The sequence below is a fragment of the Microcaecilia unicolor genome, chromosome 10 (genome assembly GCF_901765095.1).
Source record: "Microcaecilia unicolor chromosome 10, aMicUni1.1, whole genome shotgun sequence".
In the NCBI taxonomy this organism is placed as follows: Eukaryota; Metazoa; Chordata; class Amphibia; order Gymnophiona; family Siphonopidae; genus Microcaecilia; species Microcaecilia unicolor.
The window spans coordinates 142,751,395-142,769,500 of NC_044040.1; the positions used below are offsets into that span (position 1 = coordinate 142,751,395).

Below are 18,106 nucleotides of genomic sequence, written 5' to 3' on the forward strand. Positions count from 1 at the left end.
TCATCCCCAGGTATGGACTGCCCCTTGCCATAGGTTCAGATAATGGTCCCGCCTTTGTTGAAGCTACACTTCAGGCCCTGTCCCGCGCATTGCGCATTACCTGGAAATTGCATTGTGCCTACCGTCCCCAGAGTTCAGGGCAGGTTGAGCGGGCAAACAGAACCTTGAAAAATAGCCTAGCAAAGATTTGTCAGGAAACCCAACTGAAATGGCCACAGGCACTGCCACTAGCCCTCTTCCGCCTCCGATGCACCCCAACTAAAGGAACAGCCCTCTCTCCCTTTGAAATTGTGTATGGGAAGCCCCCAGCTATTTTGCAGGGAATTAAGGGAGACATAGGGATTTTAGGGTCTGCCCAGGTGCAGGAGCAGGTAGCCCTCTTGGGCAAGATAATTTCTGAGCTTCAGTCTTATGTGAGAGAAATAAACCCTGTCCCCTTCCAGGCTCAGGTACATTCCTTCCTGCCAGGGGATAGAGTTTGGGTGAAAGACTGGAGGCTCCAGCCTTTGGGGCCCCGATGGAAAGGACCTTTTACTGTTTTGCTTTCTACCCCTACAGCTGTGAAGGTCGCAGGGATAACTCCATGGGTCCATTGGTCTCGAATTAAGTCTGCTGACCAGACTGAGCCCAGCACGGATCAGACGGAGCCTAAACAGTGGAGAGCAGAAAGTGGTCCAGCGGAGCCATTGAAGTTGTGCTTGACCCGAACCAAAGAATCTACTAGCTGAAAAGAAGGGTCAACTGCATACTGCAGGAGCTGCTGAACTTCGGCTTCACACTGAGACTCTTTCTTGTCCTGATTCTGGCTTTCTTGGAATTTGAGAGCTTGATCCTTGTCAGTTGAGGGTCTATCCCAACTGGTATAAGAACTCAAAGACTGAGAACATAATGTTAGAGTAATCTGTGACTAGCACAGACTGTTGAAATATTATTGCTCAATTAGTTTACTGTATTTGTTTTAGATTAGGAAGAAAGAAAATGTTAGTAGTTTGGATGCTTTTGTTGTTTTCTACTCCTTGCCTCCTTTTTCCTAGTACGCCAACTCGCTCCAACCTTTGGTTACACTCTGTCCAGGAACTAATTAGCCAGGCAAAGATTACTTCCCCTTGTATTGTGTGCTCCCGATTTTCTCCTTATACTACAGATGTCCCAGCTGTACCTGTCCCTGTGCAGCTCCCAGCTCTTATACCTCACTACTTTTCGAGTTCAGGCCCTTGGAGCCAGGATTATACTTGGTGGTCCTTTTATAATGCTACTTCCCCCTCTGAATCTTCTCTAAGGCCAGTCTTTACGTCTCCCTATCCAGCTTCTGGAGTGTTTTGTTTAACAAGAGACATCTCAACTGTTCTTCCCATTCCCTGTAACTATACTAATGTTCTCCCAGAAAAAGGGGAATCTGTGTGGGTAGTTTCTCCAGGTACTCCTATGTGCCCTACTACCATACCTGTAGATTATGACCAAGGTGATTATCTGGCTCCTAACCTTACTACTGAGAAGACTATAGTGTCCCGGCCTATTTTCTACTTTCATAAGTCCCCGGGGTATGAAGGGTTTGCACCATATGAGCAGCCTGTCACAATTGGGGATTGGCACCTATGGTGTACAAAGTCTCCATTTCTTCTTAGTTCCCCCTGGGATAGGGGCTCGCATTATGGGCATCCTAGTGTCCATCCTGTGCCAACATTTATTAGGAACTTTCCTCGCCCTCTCCTTGGTCATTACTGGCTCTGTGATAATGTCCTCCACATGATTCTTCCCCCCACATATGAATTTTGTGTATTGGTAACTTTGAATTATTTTCCTAAAGTTATTCCTCTCCTCAAGCCACCATCCCCGCACCGCTCTAAGCGAGAGGCCTTGTCCTTACCTTCCTCCGTTGCCACAGAGGATGAGGCGATTGAATTAGCCCTCCAGTATATTAACTCTACTTATCCTCTGATTAAAAAGAGACTTGTAGCCCTTTCTGCTACGGCCTGGATTCCAATTGGGGGCCCGGTAGCGGGTATTACTGAACTAGGTATGGCTACCCGGAGACTTCAGTCCCTACTCCATGTTTTAGTTCATGAGCTGAACGTGGTAGTCAATGCATTGCAGGATCAAATTAATGAATTAAGTATAGTTTCTCGGTATAACCGTATGGGTCTTGACTATCTCTTTGCAGCCCAGGGTGGCCTCTGCACAGTGCTAAATTCTTCAGAGTGCTGTACTATTGTCATAAATAGGACGCATGTAGTTAGGCATGCTATGGATAAAGTCCTACAGTTGGCCAGTCTTAATGTGGAGGATTACCGAGGAGGATTAGACCTTACCTCCTGGTGGTGGTCATTGACCTCCTGGATACGTCCCTTGTTCATTTCCCCAATAGTTTTAGTTTTAGCAGGGTTGTTGTTTTGTTTCCTGGCCTCATGTGCTTCGGCAGTATGCCGTCGAACCTTAACAAGTAGGGTAATGGTGGTTCATAAGTCTATTCCTAGTTAGGACTACTATAATCTCCAGAGTTTGAGTAGTGAGACTTATCTCTGCATAAGCTGATTTTAGTCTCAAAGGGGGGAATGAGGCAGTGGGCAAAAGAAATTGATTAATTCTGAGAAATCATATTAAGGGTTAATTCTGTTTAAAGGTGCTCAAATACTATTTTAAATTCTCAGTCCTGCAAGTGAAGGAATGCAAGCTGGATTTAATTTACTTCAAGTCTAGCTTGGCTAAGCTAAAGGTTAGAAAGGTCAGTGAGAAATGAAACTCTGTCCCTTGTGATTGATGGATTGTTAATGCTAGCACATCTGTATACTATTAAATCTTGAGGGGATACTATTATGAATGAACAAAGGAATGAGCCAGACATGCTGTAGTTTAAAAGTAGTTTAAAACTGAAATACTATTTAGAAGTTCTTAATATGTAGATATTCCTGATATTTAGAATATGTCTTATAAGAAATACTGATTCTGTGTATTTTGTGTAGTTAATATGTAGAATACCTTTTTAAAACTAATGTCTGTTCAACTCAGTGTTGCTTTCTAAGCAAAGCTGTAAGTTGAAGAGATCAGCATATGGTTTGACTTAGCCATAGTTCTGGCTGGTTCAATATATGAAGCTAATAAGTGAAAGAGGTCAGAGAAGTCAGCTCTCTTCTCCTTGATTGATTAGCTAAGTATAGGAATGGTTCTGAAAGTAATAACTGATATGTATGCTATTAAGTTGAAGCAGTGGGCAAAAGAAATTGATTAATTCTGAGAAATCATATGAAGGGTTAATTCTGTTTAAAGGTGCTCAAATACTATTTTAAATTCTCAGTCCTGCAAGGGAAGGAATAACAGCTGGATTTAATTACTTAGAAAGTTTTTGCCAAGCTAAAGGTTAGAAAGGTTAGAGACAGGAATTTCTTTCACCCCTTGTGATTGATGGATTGCTAATGCAAACACATATGTATCCTATTATGAACAAGGTATATTGCAGGCTATTTAAAAGGATTAGGCTGAAATGCTGTTTAGTTAGATTCTAAATAATTCTAGATATAAATGAGTTAGATTTTAGAAGTTCTTAATATGTAGATATGGCTTATAAGGAATACTGATTCTGCTTATTTTAGAATATGTTTTTCTGTGTAGTTAATATGTAGAATACCTTTTTAAATCTAATGTTTGTTCAACTCTTTGCCTTACGTTCTGAGTAGGACCATCTGGTTTGACTTATGTACAGTTCTGGTTGGTTTAATGTATGGAGCTGGTGGGTGAAAGAGGTCAGGACTAGTCAGCTCTCTTCTCCTTGATTAATTATAGGTAAATGTAGGAATGGATCTTGAAAGAAATAACAAACTATAGCTGTATGCTATTAAGTAAGACTGGCCCTTGACCCTTTAATGAATGCCAGAGTTCAGTTAGCAGTTAGTACTAGGAATATGAGAAATTAATCATAATAACATGTAGGAGTTCTGGAGCCCAAATGTCTGGTGTGAGGGGCCCAGGTCATAGGTCAGTTTAGGATGTCTGGAACCTATGTAACTGATATTTTTAAAGTAATGATTGGCTGAGGCAAGGTAACCAATCTATTCTTTACCATCTGGAGAGTAAGGGGGGCTAGGCTAGGAGGGGGATAGCACTGTATTTAAGTGGGAGTAGAAGCAGCTTACGTCAGAAGGAACAGACAAAAGAAGGAGAGCAGAAGGAACAGACAGAAGAGGGAGAGACAGCAGAAGGAGAGAAGGAGCTGAGACAGAAGCCATAACATCCAGAGAGCTGACACAGAGAGCTGAGACAAAGACACAGAGAGCTGAGAAAGAGAAGAAGAGACTTAATGCTGATGTTCTACTTTGTTTGCTGGCAAATAAAGAAGATTTCTCTCTCATTTTGATGTGTGCTGTCTGACTCCTGAAGTACCACAGATTCTGCTAACAATAGGGGTAATTCATACATCCATTCCTGCAACAAAGTAAGACTGGCCTTGACCCCTTAATGAATGCCAGAGTTCAGGTAGTAGTTAGTATGAACCAGACTAGGAATATGAGAATAATTAATGTCAGATTGGCCCCTTCGCCCCTCAATGAACCTAAGTTAATCATAATAAAATGTAAGAGACTGGTGCCAAAATGTCTGGTGTAAGGGGCCCCAGGTCATAGGTCAGTTTAGGATGTCTGGAACCTATGTAACTGATATTTTTAAAGTAATGATTGGCTGAGGCAAGGTAACCAATCCATTCTTTACCATCTGGAGAGTAAGGGGGGCTAGGAGGGACTTAGCACTGTATTTAAGAGGGAGCAGAAGCAGCTTACGTCAGAAGGAGCTCAGAAGAGAAGAGAAGAGAGCTGAAGAGGACAGACAGAAGCCATAACATCCAGAGAGCTGAGAGAGAGACAAAGAGAGCTGAGAAAGAGAAGAAGAGACTTAATGCTGATGTCCTGCTTTGTTTGCTGGCAAATAAAGAAGATTTCTCTCTCATTTTGATGTGTGCTGTTTGACTCCTGAAGTACCACAGATTCTGCTAACAATAGGGGTAATTCATGCATCAATTCCTGCAACAAAACCAGCTTCTGACCTCTGATAAACTCTCCCCCCTCCCTCAGGAACCACTGAGGATGACATGGACCAAATGGTGCTGAGAGGCCTAATAGCCCTTTTGTTTCTCAATTGCTCCTGATTAACATACCTTTTGTCATATCTGGGAACAGGGCTAGCTAAGAACAAAGGAGGCCAGACAGAGAGGCTCCATGACTAGTAACTTCAAAAGGAGAACCTGTGAAAATGCTCACCTCTCCTGACTTCAAAGAAAGTACACTGGAGTTTGGCTGGGAAGGAAGAGATAAGTTTTTGATCTCTTTCTGTTCTGGAGGTATAAAGGAGAAGCACATGGTGCTCGGGGCACTTCTCTCTGTCCAGGGCACTGCTCTCCATCCGGGGCACCTCTCCCCCTCTCGCTCTGTCTCTCTGCAAGCAGAGCACACAGGGCTCTGCATGCACTTCTTCTCTCTCTGTCTTTCCCCCTGCACCTACCCATCTCCAGCCACCAGAGCTCAGGCTCTGGCCCCCCTTTCTTCCCCAAAGCTTTCTCTCCCAGAGCACAGGGCTGTGTTTTCTTAGGCCCTTCTCTCTGTACACATATATATACCTCTTGCAGCACAACCCCAAGGCTTCTCTCTTCCTCTGAACAAACATCCTATCCTTTCTTCTCTCTCTAAACACACACCCAGAGACAGCCTGTACCAGTTACCTGTACTAAGTGCTGTGGGCCTATATATATCTGCAAAATATAATATACTTTATAAATCCAAACCCGTGTGGAATGTGTATTCTTTGGAAACCCACTGCCTCTGTGAACTGGACCCGGGACCAACCCTAGACAACGATTGCTGACATTTGGGAAGCTCGTCTCGGTTTCAAAAGCGGATCTCCAGCTGGGTAAGTAAGACATTGTTTTGCTTTCTGCATGTTTGCATATGTACTTCTAGGTTTGTTAAGGGGGATTGAAAGTTGAAGTAATTTAATGCTGTGTTTGGGGCTGCTCAGAAAAGACTGATAGATCTTCCAACTTTATTGGAAGGGGTACCAAGTTAAACAGTCCCACATTTTTAAACACTACATATCTGTCTTTGGTAATCACTTAATTTTTTGTCACTTTAAACTATTTTTCTATATTCGGCCAGTCTCTGTCTTGGTGAAAATCAGCTCTGCCTGACAGGAACTGACAGTTGGCATATCTAATCTAACACCTGCCTTGCTTAATCTATATTCATTCTGCACTATCTTTCTAGTCCCTCTCCTTTATAAAGAGGGTTTTTCCAAATCCAAGAGCCACACAGAGCTAGTTCCATATATGTATCGATTGCCGACAGGGGGGGGGTAAATTCCTCAGTGATCACCCCACCCCTGAAGGGTGGCCTGGCATTTGAGTACTGGCACCTTTTTTGCCAGAAAAAAAGCACTGATTATTGGCAATGCATACATGGGCATGTCTAACTGTTTCTAACTGTTGGCGTATAAATGCCGACTTACACTAGGATTCTATAATGGAATCTGGGATTCCAGATACAGTTATTGAATTCACGCACAGTGCGCTGCATCTTGGGGCCTACCTTTTTGCACCCTTTATAGACTTGTCCCCCCAAGTATATTCATTTATATTTTTCTCTCTTAAGGTAAATTTTAAGGGCGATTATACTGTCTGGGTATTTGCAAAGTTTATGGGCACTTCTTACTCTTGAACCTTGCACTAAGAAAATGCAGGTGCACGTACTTCTTGTTTGTACAGGAACATCTGCCTAACATTGGGGTCCTTTTGCTAAGCTGTGGGAAACAGGGCCCTGCGGTAGCAGCGGGGGCAATTTTTCCCACATGCCAGAGCCCTTTTTATTGCGTCAGGTGAAATGCCCCCCCCCCAAATGGCCACAGGGTAAGATAACACTTACCACATGGCCATGCAGCGGAGAGCACTTACTGCCACCCACTGAGGTGGCAGCAAGGGCTCCCGTGGTAACCCTGAGGTAACCGGGCAGCAGCAATGCCCGATTACTGCCGGTTAGTGCCGAGCTACAGAAAAATAATTCCCGGAAATGGCGCACGCTCCATCTGGAACTACCACCAGCGGCCACATTGGGCTGGCATTTGTTCCAGATTAGCGAGCAGTAAGCCCGCACTGGGATTACCGCCACTTTGTAAAAGACCCCCATTGTAACTAACATACATACATGCCTAAAACAATGCTTGTATTTTTGAAAATATAAAAATATACGTTACTTCAATCCTTACCCCCAAAAATGGCTCCCTCAGATACACGTTAAAACATGTACACAGTGGCATGCTACCAAACGCCAGTGGAACTGAGCACATACCTTTACCTGCATACAGGGAACTAGTTTCAAAAAAAACACTTTTGTGGGTAAAGCACTGTTTTACCCATAGAAAGCTTTGTAGATTGCCCTCTCCTTATTTATCAAAATTCCAACTTATATAAAAGTGTTTACAAGTCCTCAAGTTAGCTGTAAAATTTATCACCTTTCGCAGATTAGTAAACAAAATAGGGCTGCATTTAGATAAAAATTTTTAATCTTGATTAATCGTGTGATTAGAAATGCTTAATCATGATTAATTGCATAATTAAAGGTACTTTATTTATTTCCCACTGCGGCTCCTTGTGACTGGGCAAGTCACTCTCCATTGCTCCAGGTACAAAATAAATACCTGTATATAAACCACTTTGTAACCACAGAAAGGCAGTATATCAAATCCCATCCCCTTTCCCTAAATCTCCCTCCCTCCTACCCCCAGATTCAACATCTCTCCATTTCTATTTCTTCCCTCCCTCTCCTCTTCCCCTAGGTCCATTATCTGTTTGTTTGTTTGTTTGTTTGTGTGTGTGTGTGTGTGTGTGTGTGTGTCTCTCTCTTCCCTTCTTCTCTCCCTCCCTCCCATTGTCCAGAACTTCTCCCTCCCTCACTCCCTCCCTCCCTCCCCTCCACTCCCATGAGCAGTGACACAAACTTTGTGGTGAGTAGCACCAGGCTCTTCTCATGGCTGCTGGAGCTCACCGCCTCGGCCATAGCTTCCACTGGTGGCCGCTCCAGTTCTGCTTGTGGGTTTGCAGCTCCATCCCCCCCTCCCAGAGTTCGGTCTACATTAAAGGTGTCCTTCTGTTGGTCCCTAGCAGTGGCAGAGTCATACATATGCTGCCTGAGCCTGGTCCAAGGCTTTCCCTCTGACCCATCCTGCCCACGCAGAAACAGGAAGTGATATCAGAGGGGGCAGGGTGGGCCAGATGGAAAGCTTCAGACCAGGCCGCAGGCAGCATATATGAAATGCTGCTGCTGCAGGGAACCTACAGAAAACCACATTTAAAGTAGACCGGCCAAGGGGGTTATGTTCAGACACGGGTGGGGGGAAAAATGCCTGATTATGCCGAGAACAGGGGTTGGGGGTGGAAGAGAGCAGAAAAGATGTTTGGAGGAGACAGGAGATTAAAACTTAATGCATTAATCACAGAGTGAACTGCGATTCACTTGCAGCCCTACTGAAAAACATAAATACAAATGGAAATGTTAAATAAAGACCCTGAACGACTTTATTTTATATTCCACATCTATTGGATCTCTTGTAACCAATCCCTTTCATTTCTCTCTCCACACTACCCGCCTGCTGATCCATTTACACAAGCACTAGATTCCCCCATTTGCTTGGATTACATGTTTTCCTCTTCATTGCCTCAGAGGACGTTTATACAAAGAAAATGCGTCACTGAAATAACTCATGAGGCAGAAATCTCTGAACTTACTGAGGATGCATCTTGCTTGCTTTCACAAAGATCACAGTAACACTTATTCTCTCCAGTTAACTCTTTCTGTTTCAGGAAATTGTCCAAAGCATCCTTCTGCAAGAAAGTATTCACATGTCAATGTGGGGCTAGTATTAAAGTGAAAAGTGTAAAGAAACATAGTAGATGACAGCAAAGAAAGACCTGTATAGTCCATCTAGCCTGCCCAACAAGATAAACTCATATGTGCTACTTTATGTGTATACCTGACCTTGATTTGTATCTTCCATTTCCAGGGCACCGACCGTAGAAGTCTGCCCAGCACTAGCCCCACCTCCCAACCACTAGCCCCGCCTCCCCCCACCAGCTCTGCCAACCAATCTCTGCTAAGCTTCTGAGGATCAATTCCTTCTGAACAGGATTCCTTTATGTTTATCCCACGCATTTTTGAAGAACGAAGCAGATAAGAGGGGTGATATGGAGTGATGTATAATGCCATATGAGCCAGAAGCAGAACTTTAAAATCATTTACCAAATATGTTTATGGACACAGTAGTATCCAAGTTCTCACTTTACATAAGCAATGATTTTGAAACCAAATGTAGAATGAGACACTTTTCATCATAAACACTTCAACAAAGTCATCCCTGTGGCTCAGTGGCAAGTGCTGTGCACCACCATATGAAACACATGGGTTAGATTGTCTGGCCTGATTTCTGTTTTTTAGGCTGGCTAAGGCTAGGAATGCTTCAGAGGGGGAAGAGGGTTTCAGCTGCTCAACAGTGATACCAAGCAGCCAGATGGTTCATGTTAACCTGATTCTAGGGGAATTGCACTTTGTGGTTCCTTGCTAAAGATAGTCACTGCGATGGCTAGGCTGAGGTGGGAGTGAGATTAAAAATTATTTCATTTAATTTAGGCATTTATAATCTGCTTAGCCATCAAGTTCAAAGCAGAGAACAATCTCACATTATAAGCAGGTTCTATCTCTGTCCCTAGAGGGCTCACAATCTTGGTTTTTGTACCTGAGGCAATGGAGGGTTAGGTGACTTGCCCAGGGTCTCAAGGAGCAGCAGTTGGGATTGAAACCAGGATGCTGGGATCAAAGCCCACTGCACTAACTATTAGGCCACTCCACTCCACTCCTCCATTATCCAACGCTTTTATAAACGCTCATCACTGTGGACCAAGGGCGTAACTATGGGGAGCCACGGGGGCCTGGGCCCCCGCAAATTTCGTCCGGGTCCCTGTTTTAGCTGGCAGGGGTCCCCAACCCCTGCCAGCCAAAGCCTTCTTCAGCGCCGATCTCCGGCGCAGCTGCATTCCTGCCCTGCGCTTCTTTCTCTTGCGCACGCTGACACTCCTTTATGTGAAACTGAGAAGGACCGTCAGCGTACACAGGACAGGAGGAGCAAGAAGAAGAGCAGGGCAGGAACGCGGCGGAGCCAGAGACCGGCAAAGGTATTTGTTTGCGAGGCAAAGGGGGGGTGCAAGGAGGCACGAGGCGGTGGCGGGGGGGGAGGTAAGGCGACGCAAAGCATGGCAGTGGGGGTGGCGGGGCGGCACTCAAAATGTGCCCCCAACCTCGGGCTCTGGCCCCCTCCCACCGTAAGGTCTGGCTATGCCCCTGCTGTGGGCTAATCTGTGCCTGGATACTCAGCTCCTTTACATCCGCCCTGAGACCAATCATCAGAATCCCTCTGAATATCGACCCCCTAGGGGAAAGATCCTCAGACTGCAAATGAAGGCTTAAGACATCGTAGGCCACCAGAGGACAGTTCTGACTGATTAGACTACAGACTAAATTCAGTAATTGGCACTCAAATTTGGGCAACAAAAAAGAATGTGCACTGAACACTATTCTATAAATGGCGCACAGCCGGAATCCATGCCCAACGTTTAGGCATGAGGGTTTACACCACACATAAATTAGGCACAGATCCCCTGAATTCTATAATCCTACGTGCATCTTTAGTGAGCACCCCTAACCTGCCAATGCCCCACCCATGGCCATGCCCCCTTTTCAGTTGCGCTTGGGAAAATTTACCCACATATCTTTACAGAACAGCAACTAGCAAGATGTGCGCGTAAATCCTAATTATTGCCAACATCAATAATCGTTAGCGCCCAATTATTAGAGCTAATAGGCTCGTTCATCAATTAAATTGCATGCGTAAATTGTATCCATGCCCAAATTTATGCACGCAATTTTAAGCGCTATTTACAGAATTTGGGGTATGTGTCTTGACTAGACTGTAAGCTAGACAAAGCAGGGACAGCTTCTTTTGTGTATTTATACAGTACTGCAATCATCTAGTAACGCTATAGAAGCGATACATAGTAGTAATAACGTAAGAACATAAGAATAGCCATACTGGGACAGGCCAATGGTCCAGCTAGTCCAGTATCCTATTTCCAACAGTGGCCAATCCAGGTCAAAAGTACCTAGCAGAAACCCAAACAGTAGCAACAGAAGGTCCAAAAATGCAAAAAGAAACAGCTGAGCCACAAAAAATCTCAACATTTAAACCTTCATTTCCTGATAAAAGGGTTGCTCATGGAAAACTAGTTTGTCTACTCTAGCAATAAAATCATCACACATTGCCCATCACTCCATAAAATAGGTACAACAGAACTAAAAGTAAAAAACAAAACAAAAAAAATCATTAATTAGTTCAAATTTACCCATAGTTCCATCCTGATCATTAACACATTGCTTACCACTGAGAAAGCATCTGTTAAACTGGAATGTGGCTGCTGGATAGAAAGAGGCAGGCTCAGCATACAATTTGGCAGTATGGTTTTCTTGTCACATCTCTCACATCTGATGCAATGGACCATATCCAGGACAAATAACTATAAAATATACAGGTGATATTTTTAATGAGTCCATACAAATGTACATGTATGTGTTTGAATAATATCTCTGAGTCCCTATCCTATTTCCCCAGTAACAATTCACTAGTATTAGCACTGCAGGCAGTGCCAGTACTGATCTCCAGACAGGTTTTATCACAGGAAAAATGAAGGCTAAATTCAGAATTTTTACAGCAAAATTTGGCTGTCAGTCTCCAAAAGATACTCTGGAATTTTAAGCTAATGAGAATTTTAGAAATTCTTCAGAATCTGATTGTTAAAGTACCAGGTCAGCTTAAAAATTGAAAATTTCCCAGGAAGGAGAAAAAGGTTTCCAAATAACAATTCCAGCTTCAGTACTTAATTCTTAAGAGTAGATTCCAAATATATTGCCTTCTTTTATTGCTGGCTGAATTTTACTCATACAGCCTTACTGGAAGAGTCTTCAAGAGTACTGAACTATCAAATTTATTTATCTGGCCACCTGTCCAGGCAGAATGGGCGTGGAAAAATATGATGCCAGTCTACAGGACTTTGCAAATATAAATTTAAATATTTGAATAGGCTCTCCATCTACTGAACTAATGCTCTACTTGTTTAACAGCACAAAGATGCACAAACAGTACCCTAACCGACGATAAGAAATGTAGCCGGATCATTATGTGGGCCTACCCAAAATAAAGCAAGAAATCTGTTTTTGAACATAGTAGGTTGGCATGTTGTTTCATGTTGAGTTTTTGCTCTGATGAACTCCTGTCTTATTATAATCTCTGCATTGTTTAAAAGGTTATGGGCTAGATTCTATACATGGCGCCTGAAAATTCCACGTGGAAAAAAATACACCTAGGTGTATTCTGTAAAGTATGCCTAAATTTTATAGAATAGGCTTAAATTTCTGTGTGGTATACAGAATAATGCTGAGCGCCTCTCCACGTGACCAAATGTAGTTGTGGATATTTTCACCATGTTTTACTTGGAATAAATCCCGACACCTGAATTAGGCGCAGAGAAGTTGTATTGTTTAACAACATACATAGATTTTAGAAATGCCCATGCCCCACCCATGGTCACGCTCCCTTTTCAACTATGTGACTTAGAATTTAGGGGCACCACGTTACAGAATTCATTGAACGAGTTGTGCGTGTAAAACGTAATGTCAATTAGTGCTAATTGCTTGTTAACATCCAATTAACAGCACTGATTTAAGCTAGTTAACCAATTAAGTTATGCGCATTGTTATAGAATATGCTTCGATTTCTGCACGTAAATTAAGGTACTGTATACAGAATCCCGGAGTATGTGCCTTTTTGCCTTTACACAGTTTAGCGGCCATTTCTATTATCAACCTTCTGCAACACTATGAATTCTTTTATTACAATTCTTTAAACCTCTTGTTTAAGGTAAAATTATGTATCATACCTGATAATTTTCTTTCCCTTAATCATAGCCGATCAATCCATAGACTGGTGGGTTGTGTCCATCTACCAGCAGGTGGAGACAGAGAGCAATCTTTTGCCTCCCTATATGTGGTCATGTGCTACCGAAAATTCCTCAGTATGTCGATATCAAATCTCCATCCGCAGGACTCAGCACTTAGAGAATTACACCCATAAAGGGACACTCTGCCCAGCTCACCACCGCCGAAGCGGGGGAGGGGAAATATTCCAGCGCACCACCGCCGGGGCGGTGGGCGGGAAACCACACCCACCGACGCGGGGGGAACTGGCTTATCCTGCTACCGCAACCGCGGGAGGAGCTGGCTTACCCTAACACCGCCGAAGCTGGAGGGATACAAAGCTACCCTACAGCCGCACGAAGCGGGAGGGAGCGCCGGCATAATTTGGTAATCAATCCAACCACCGCCGAAACGGGGGGAGAGGAAGCAGCAGCTCACTGTAACCCAAAATCGTCTCAACTCGAAGAGACTTCAATTGGAAGAACTTGAACACGAAGTCCTCGTGAACAGGAAATGAAGACTGAACTTGAACCTGAAATATAACCAGAACACAAACAATACAGATATCTGGGAGGGGCTATGGATTGATCGGCTATGATTAAGGGAAAGAAAATTATCAGGTATGATACATAATTTTACCTTCCCTATCATCAAGCCGATCAATCCATAGACTGGTGGGATGTACCGAAGCAGTACTCACCCAGGGCGGGACATGGAAATCCCTGAACGCAAAACTGAAGCCCCAAACTGGGCCTCGGCCTGAGCAGCCACATCCAAGCGGTAATGTCGTGAGAAGGTATGAGCCGACGACCAAGTAGCCGCTCTGCAAATCTCTTCCAAGGGGACAGATCTGGACTCCGCCATCGAGGCTGTTTGTGCTCTAGTAGAGTGTGCCTTCAGCTGAATAGGCGGAATCTTCCCTGCCGCCACATAAACTGATGCGATCGTCTCCTTGACCCAACGTGCCACCGTAGGCTTAGATGCCTGCAGACCCTTACGAGGGCCTGCGAACAGCACGAACAGATGATCTGGAAATCATTGGTCACTTCCAAGTATCTGATGATGACCCGTCTAACATCCAGGTATTTCAGCGCAGGGTACTCCTCTGGGTAGTCCTCCCTACGAAAGGAGGGTAGGTAAAGTTGCTGATTCACATGGAATCGAGAAACAATCTTGGGCAGGAAGGAAGGCACTGGGCGAATCGATACTCCTGCCTCCATGAATCGCAGGGACGGTTCTCTACATGAGAGCGCCTGGAGCTCGGAAACTCTTCTGGCTGATGTGATAGCCACCAGGAAGACTGCTTTCAACATCAGGTCCTTCAGCGATGCCCTTGGCAAGGGCTCGAAGGGCAGCTTCTGCAAGGTCCGTAGCACCAGATTGAGATTCCACGCAGGCACTATCGAGTGCAGAGGGGGGCGCAGGTGATTAACTCCTTTGAGAAAGCGTACCACATCCGGCTGTGAAGCCAGGGAAGCCCCCTTCAGACGACCCCTGAAGCAAGCTAGAGCCGCCACCTGGACTTTCAGCGAACTGAGCGACAGGCCTTTCTCCAGCCCCTCTTGCAGGAACACCAACACTGAAGATATTGGAGCAGTGAAGGGTGATACAGAGCCTGCCTCGCACCACGACGCAAAGGTACGCCAAACCCTGGCGTAAGTGGTGGAAGTAGAGCGCTTCCTCGCTCTCAGCATAGTGGCGATGACCTTGTCTGAGAAGCCCTTCTTCCTCAGCCGCTTCCGCTCAAGAGCCAGGCCATAAGACCAAAGGGGGAGGGATCCTCCATCACCACGGGACCCTGATGTAAGAGGCCCCGCTCCGCTGGCAGCCGCAGAGGGCCGTCCACCGAGAGTCTGACTAAGTCCGCATACCAGGGACGTCTGGGCCAATCCGGACCCACCAGGATCACCCGGCCCGGATGCTTTGTCACCCGGCCTAGCACCCTGCCCATCATGGGCCAGGGCGGGAACACGTAGAGAAGCTCCTGTGCCGGCCACTGCTGGAGAAGAGCATCGACTCCCAGAGATCGAGGGTCCCGTCCTCTGCTGAAAAAAACGCGGCACTTGGCAATTGGCCGAGGACACCATCAGATCCAGGCTCGGCCGGCCCCAGCATTTCGTGATCTCCAAGAATTCCCAGAGCAGATAGTTGCCACTCTCCGGGATCCAAGGTATGGCGACTGAGAAAGTCCACCTTGACATTCATGACTCCCGCAATGTGGGCCGCCGACAGCTGTTCCAGATTCGCTTCCGCCCACAGGCATAGCTTCATGGCCTCCTTGGCTAGAGGGGCGCTCCTGGTGCCTCCCTGGCAATTGACATAGGCCACAGCCGTGGCATTGTCCGACAGGACCCGTACAGGCCTCAGCACCAGTACTGGGAGAAACTCTAGAAGCGCCAACCGAATGGCTCTGAGTTCCAGGAAGTTGATAGACCACTTTGCCTCTGCAGGAGACCAGAGCCCCTGCGCTGTTCATCCCAGGCAGTGGGCTCCCCAGCCCGTCAAGCAGGCGTCCGTCGTGACGAGAACCCACTCCGGGGTCGTAAGAGGCATTCCTGCGGACAGCTTGCCTGGCCTCAGCCACCAGGTCAGCGTCTTTCGCACCGCTGGATCCAAAGGAAGGCGTACGGCGTAATCCTCTGAGACTGGAGTCCACCGCCGCAGAAGAGAGTGCTGTAGGGGTCTCATATGAGCCCTGGCCCAGGGCACTACCTCCATCGTGGCCGTCATGGAGCCCAACAGCTGCACATAGTCCCAAGCTCGAAGAGTAGAGGAGGCTAGGAACTGGCCCACCTGGGTCTGAAGCTTGACGCTCCGGTTGTCCGGCAGGAACACTCTGCCCACTTGGATGTCGAATTGAACTCCCAGATACTCCAGGGACTGAGTCGGGCGCAGCTGGCTTTTCTCCCAGTTGATGATCTATCCGAGGGAGCTCAGAAGAGCAATGACCCTGTCTGTAGCTCTCCCGCACTCCGCATAGGAAGGGGCTCGGATCAGCCAGTCGTCCAGATAGGGATGGACTTGCACTCCCTCCTTGCGGAGGAAGGCCGCGATGACCACCATTACTTTGGAGAAGGTCCGCGGAGCCGTAGCCAACCCGAACGGGAGGGCTCTGAACTGGAAGTGTCGACCCAGCACTGTAAAGCGCAGAAAGCGCTGATGAGGCGGCCAGATGGGAATATGTAGGTAAGCTTCCTTGATGTCCAGGGAGGCCAGGAATTCTCCCTTTTTCACCGCAGCTATTACGGAGCGGAGGGTCTCCATTCGGAAGTGCCGAACTTTCAAGGCCTGATTGACTCCCTTGCTCAGCAAACCTCAGAAGTGAAACTTCTAGATGAAAAAATTCAAAAACTGGAATCTTTTGGCCAAGTCTCAAACAGGGACAGAAATTTTACATTTCGTAGATTGGAATTCTTAGAGAATCAATTCAGGAGATTAAATCTGAGGCTGACCAGTTTTCCCAGATCACCTTTGATTACACCGATAGAAATGGTTAAAAAATATTTGGTGGAAATTTTAGGAATGTCTGGGGACTCATTACCTCCAATAACTCGGGCACAGTATTTGCAGAGTAATGTAAAACCTTCAGCTGGAATTTCTCAACCCCAAGTAGGAGATAATCCAGTTTATTTTCGAAAGAGAAAGATGCCCATATTTTGACCCAAATTGGGAGATGGGCGTCTTTCTCCCATGGGCGCCCAAATCGGTATAATCGAAAGCCGATTTTGGGCGTCTCCAACTGCAATCTGTCGCGGGAACGGACAAAGTTGACGGGGGCGTGTCGGAGCAGTGGTGAAGTTGGGACTGGGGCGTGTTTATTGGCTGAGGAGAGATGGGTGCCCTCGGCCGATAATGGAAAAAAGAAGGGCGGCAGAAGCGAGAATTTGGGCCGCTTTTTGTGGACCCTTTTTTCTCACGAACAAGTCCCCAAAAAGTGCCCCAACTGCCCAGATGACCACTGGAGGGAATCTGGGATGACCTCCCCTGACTTCCCCAGTGGTGATTAACCACCTCCCACCCCGAAAAAAACTTTACAAACTTTTTTTTTAAGAGTATATCCTATGCCTCTGTCCCTGCGATGGCAGTTGAAGATGTCCTTCCCTGCAACGGCAGTTGAGAATGTCCAAAATGCTTCCAACACGCTCTTTATTTATTTGTATCAACTGTGGATCACAAGTAGCAGCAGTGGGATTTGAACCAGCCACCTCCGCATTACCAGACAAGTGCTCTAACCACTAGGCCATTCTGTCACTCCTCCATGCCACTCCACTTCCTTGAAATTTGGCCCTTGTATATATGACAGAGGTCTATATAAATCCTGTGGAATAATTAAATACAAATCAATTGTTTATCCTTTCAAAAAATAGACACTAGAGGGGACTTTTACAAAGTGGCGGTAAGCCCAATGCAGGCTTATTGCTCGATAAAAGGGAAGTACCAACGGGCTTCTGCAGCAGCCCAGCGGTAGTTCCCTTCCCCAGCATGCGCCATTTCCGCCACTACAAAAATATTTTTATTTTTGTAGTGCCGGTGTGTACCCGGCGGTAATCAGGCAGTGTTGCGCGCTGTCCGGTTACTGCTGGGGTAGCGCGGGAGCACTTACTGCCAGCTCAATGGGTGGCAGTAAGAGCTCCTATACAAAATGGGCACTCAGATGTTTCGGGAAAGAAACTGGGTGATGGGGCTTGGGGTGAGGGAGAAAAACTAAGAGACAAATTGGGGAAAACAGAGCTGGGAGAGGGACATGCTGGGGAAAAGAGGTGAAAGAATCCTGTGCTGAAGGAATGGATCCTCAGGAGCTTAATCAAGAACGGGAGGCGGGGCTGGTGGTTGGGAGGCGGGGATAGTGCTGGGCAGACTTATACAGTCTGTGCCAGAGCCGGTGGTGGGAAGCGGGACTGGTGGTTGGGAGGCGGGGATAGTGCTGGGCAGACTTGTACGGTCTGTGCCGGAGCCGGTGGTTGGGAGGCAGGGCTGGTGGTTGAAAAGCGAGGATAGTGCTGGGCAGACTTATACGGTCTGTGCCAGAGCCGGTGGTTGGGAGGCGGGGTTGGTGGTTG

At 46.1% G+C, this 18,106-nt stretch overlaps 1 protein-coding gene across 2 annotated transcripts in view; it reads right to left on the minus strand.

Moving 5' to 3' along the window:
- Window positions 1-18,106, minus strand: part of LOC115478843 (ubiquitin carboxyl-terminal hydrolase 47-like) — a 110,434-nt gene that overhangs the window by 53,507 nt on the left and 38,821 nt on the right. For both annotated transcript variants that reach the window (XM_030216466.1, XM_030216467.1), the window contains 2 exons: window positions 11,456-11,590; window positions 8,756-8,851 (listed from right to left, as the gene is read on the minus strand). In XM_030216466.1, the coding sequence (XP_030072326.1) occupies window positions 8,756-8,851; window positions 11,456-11,590 (231 nt within the window). The remainder of the gene's footprint in view (window positions 1-8,755; window positions 8,852-11,455; window positions 11,591-18,106) is intronic.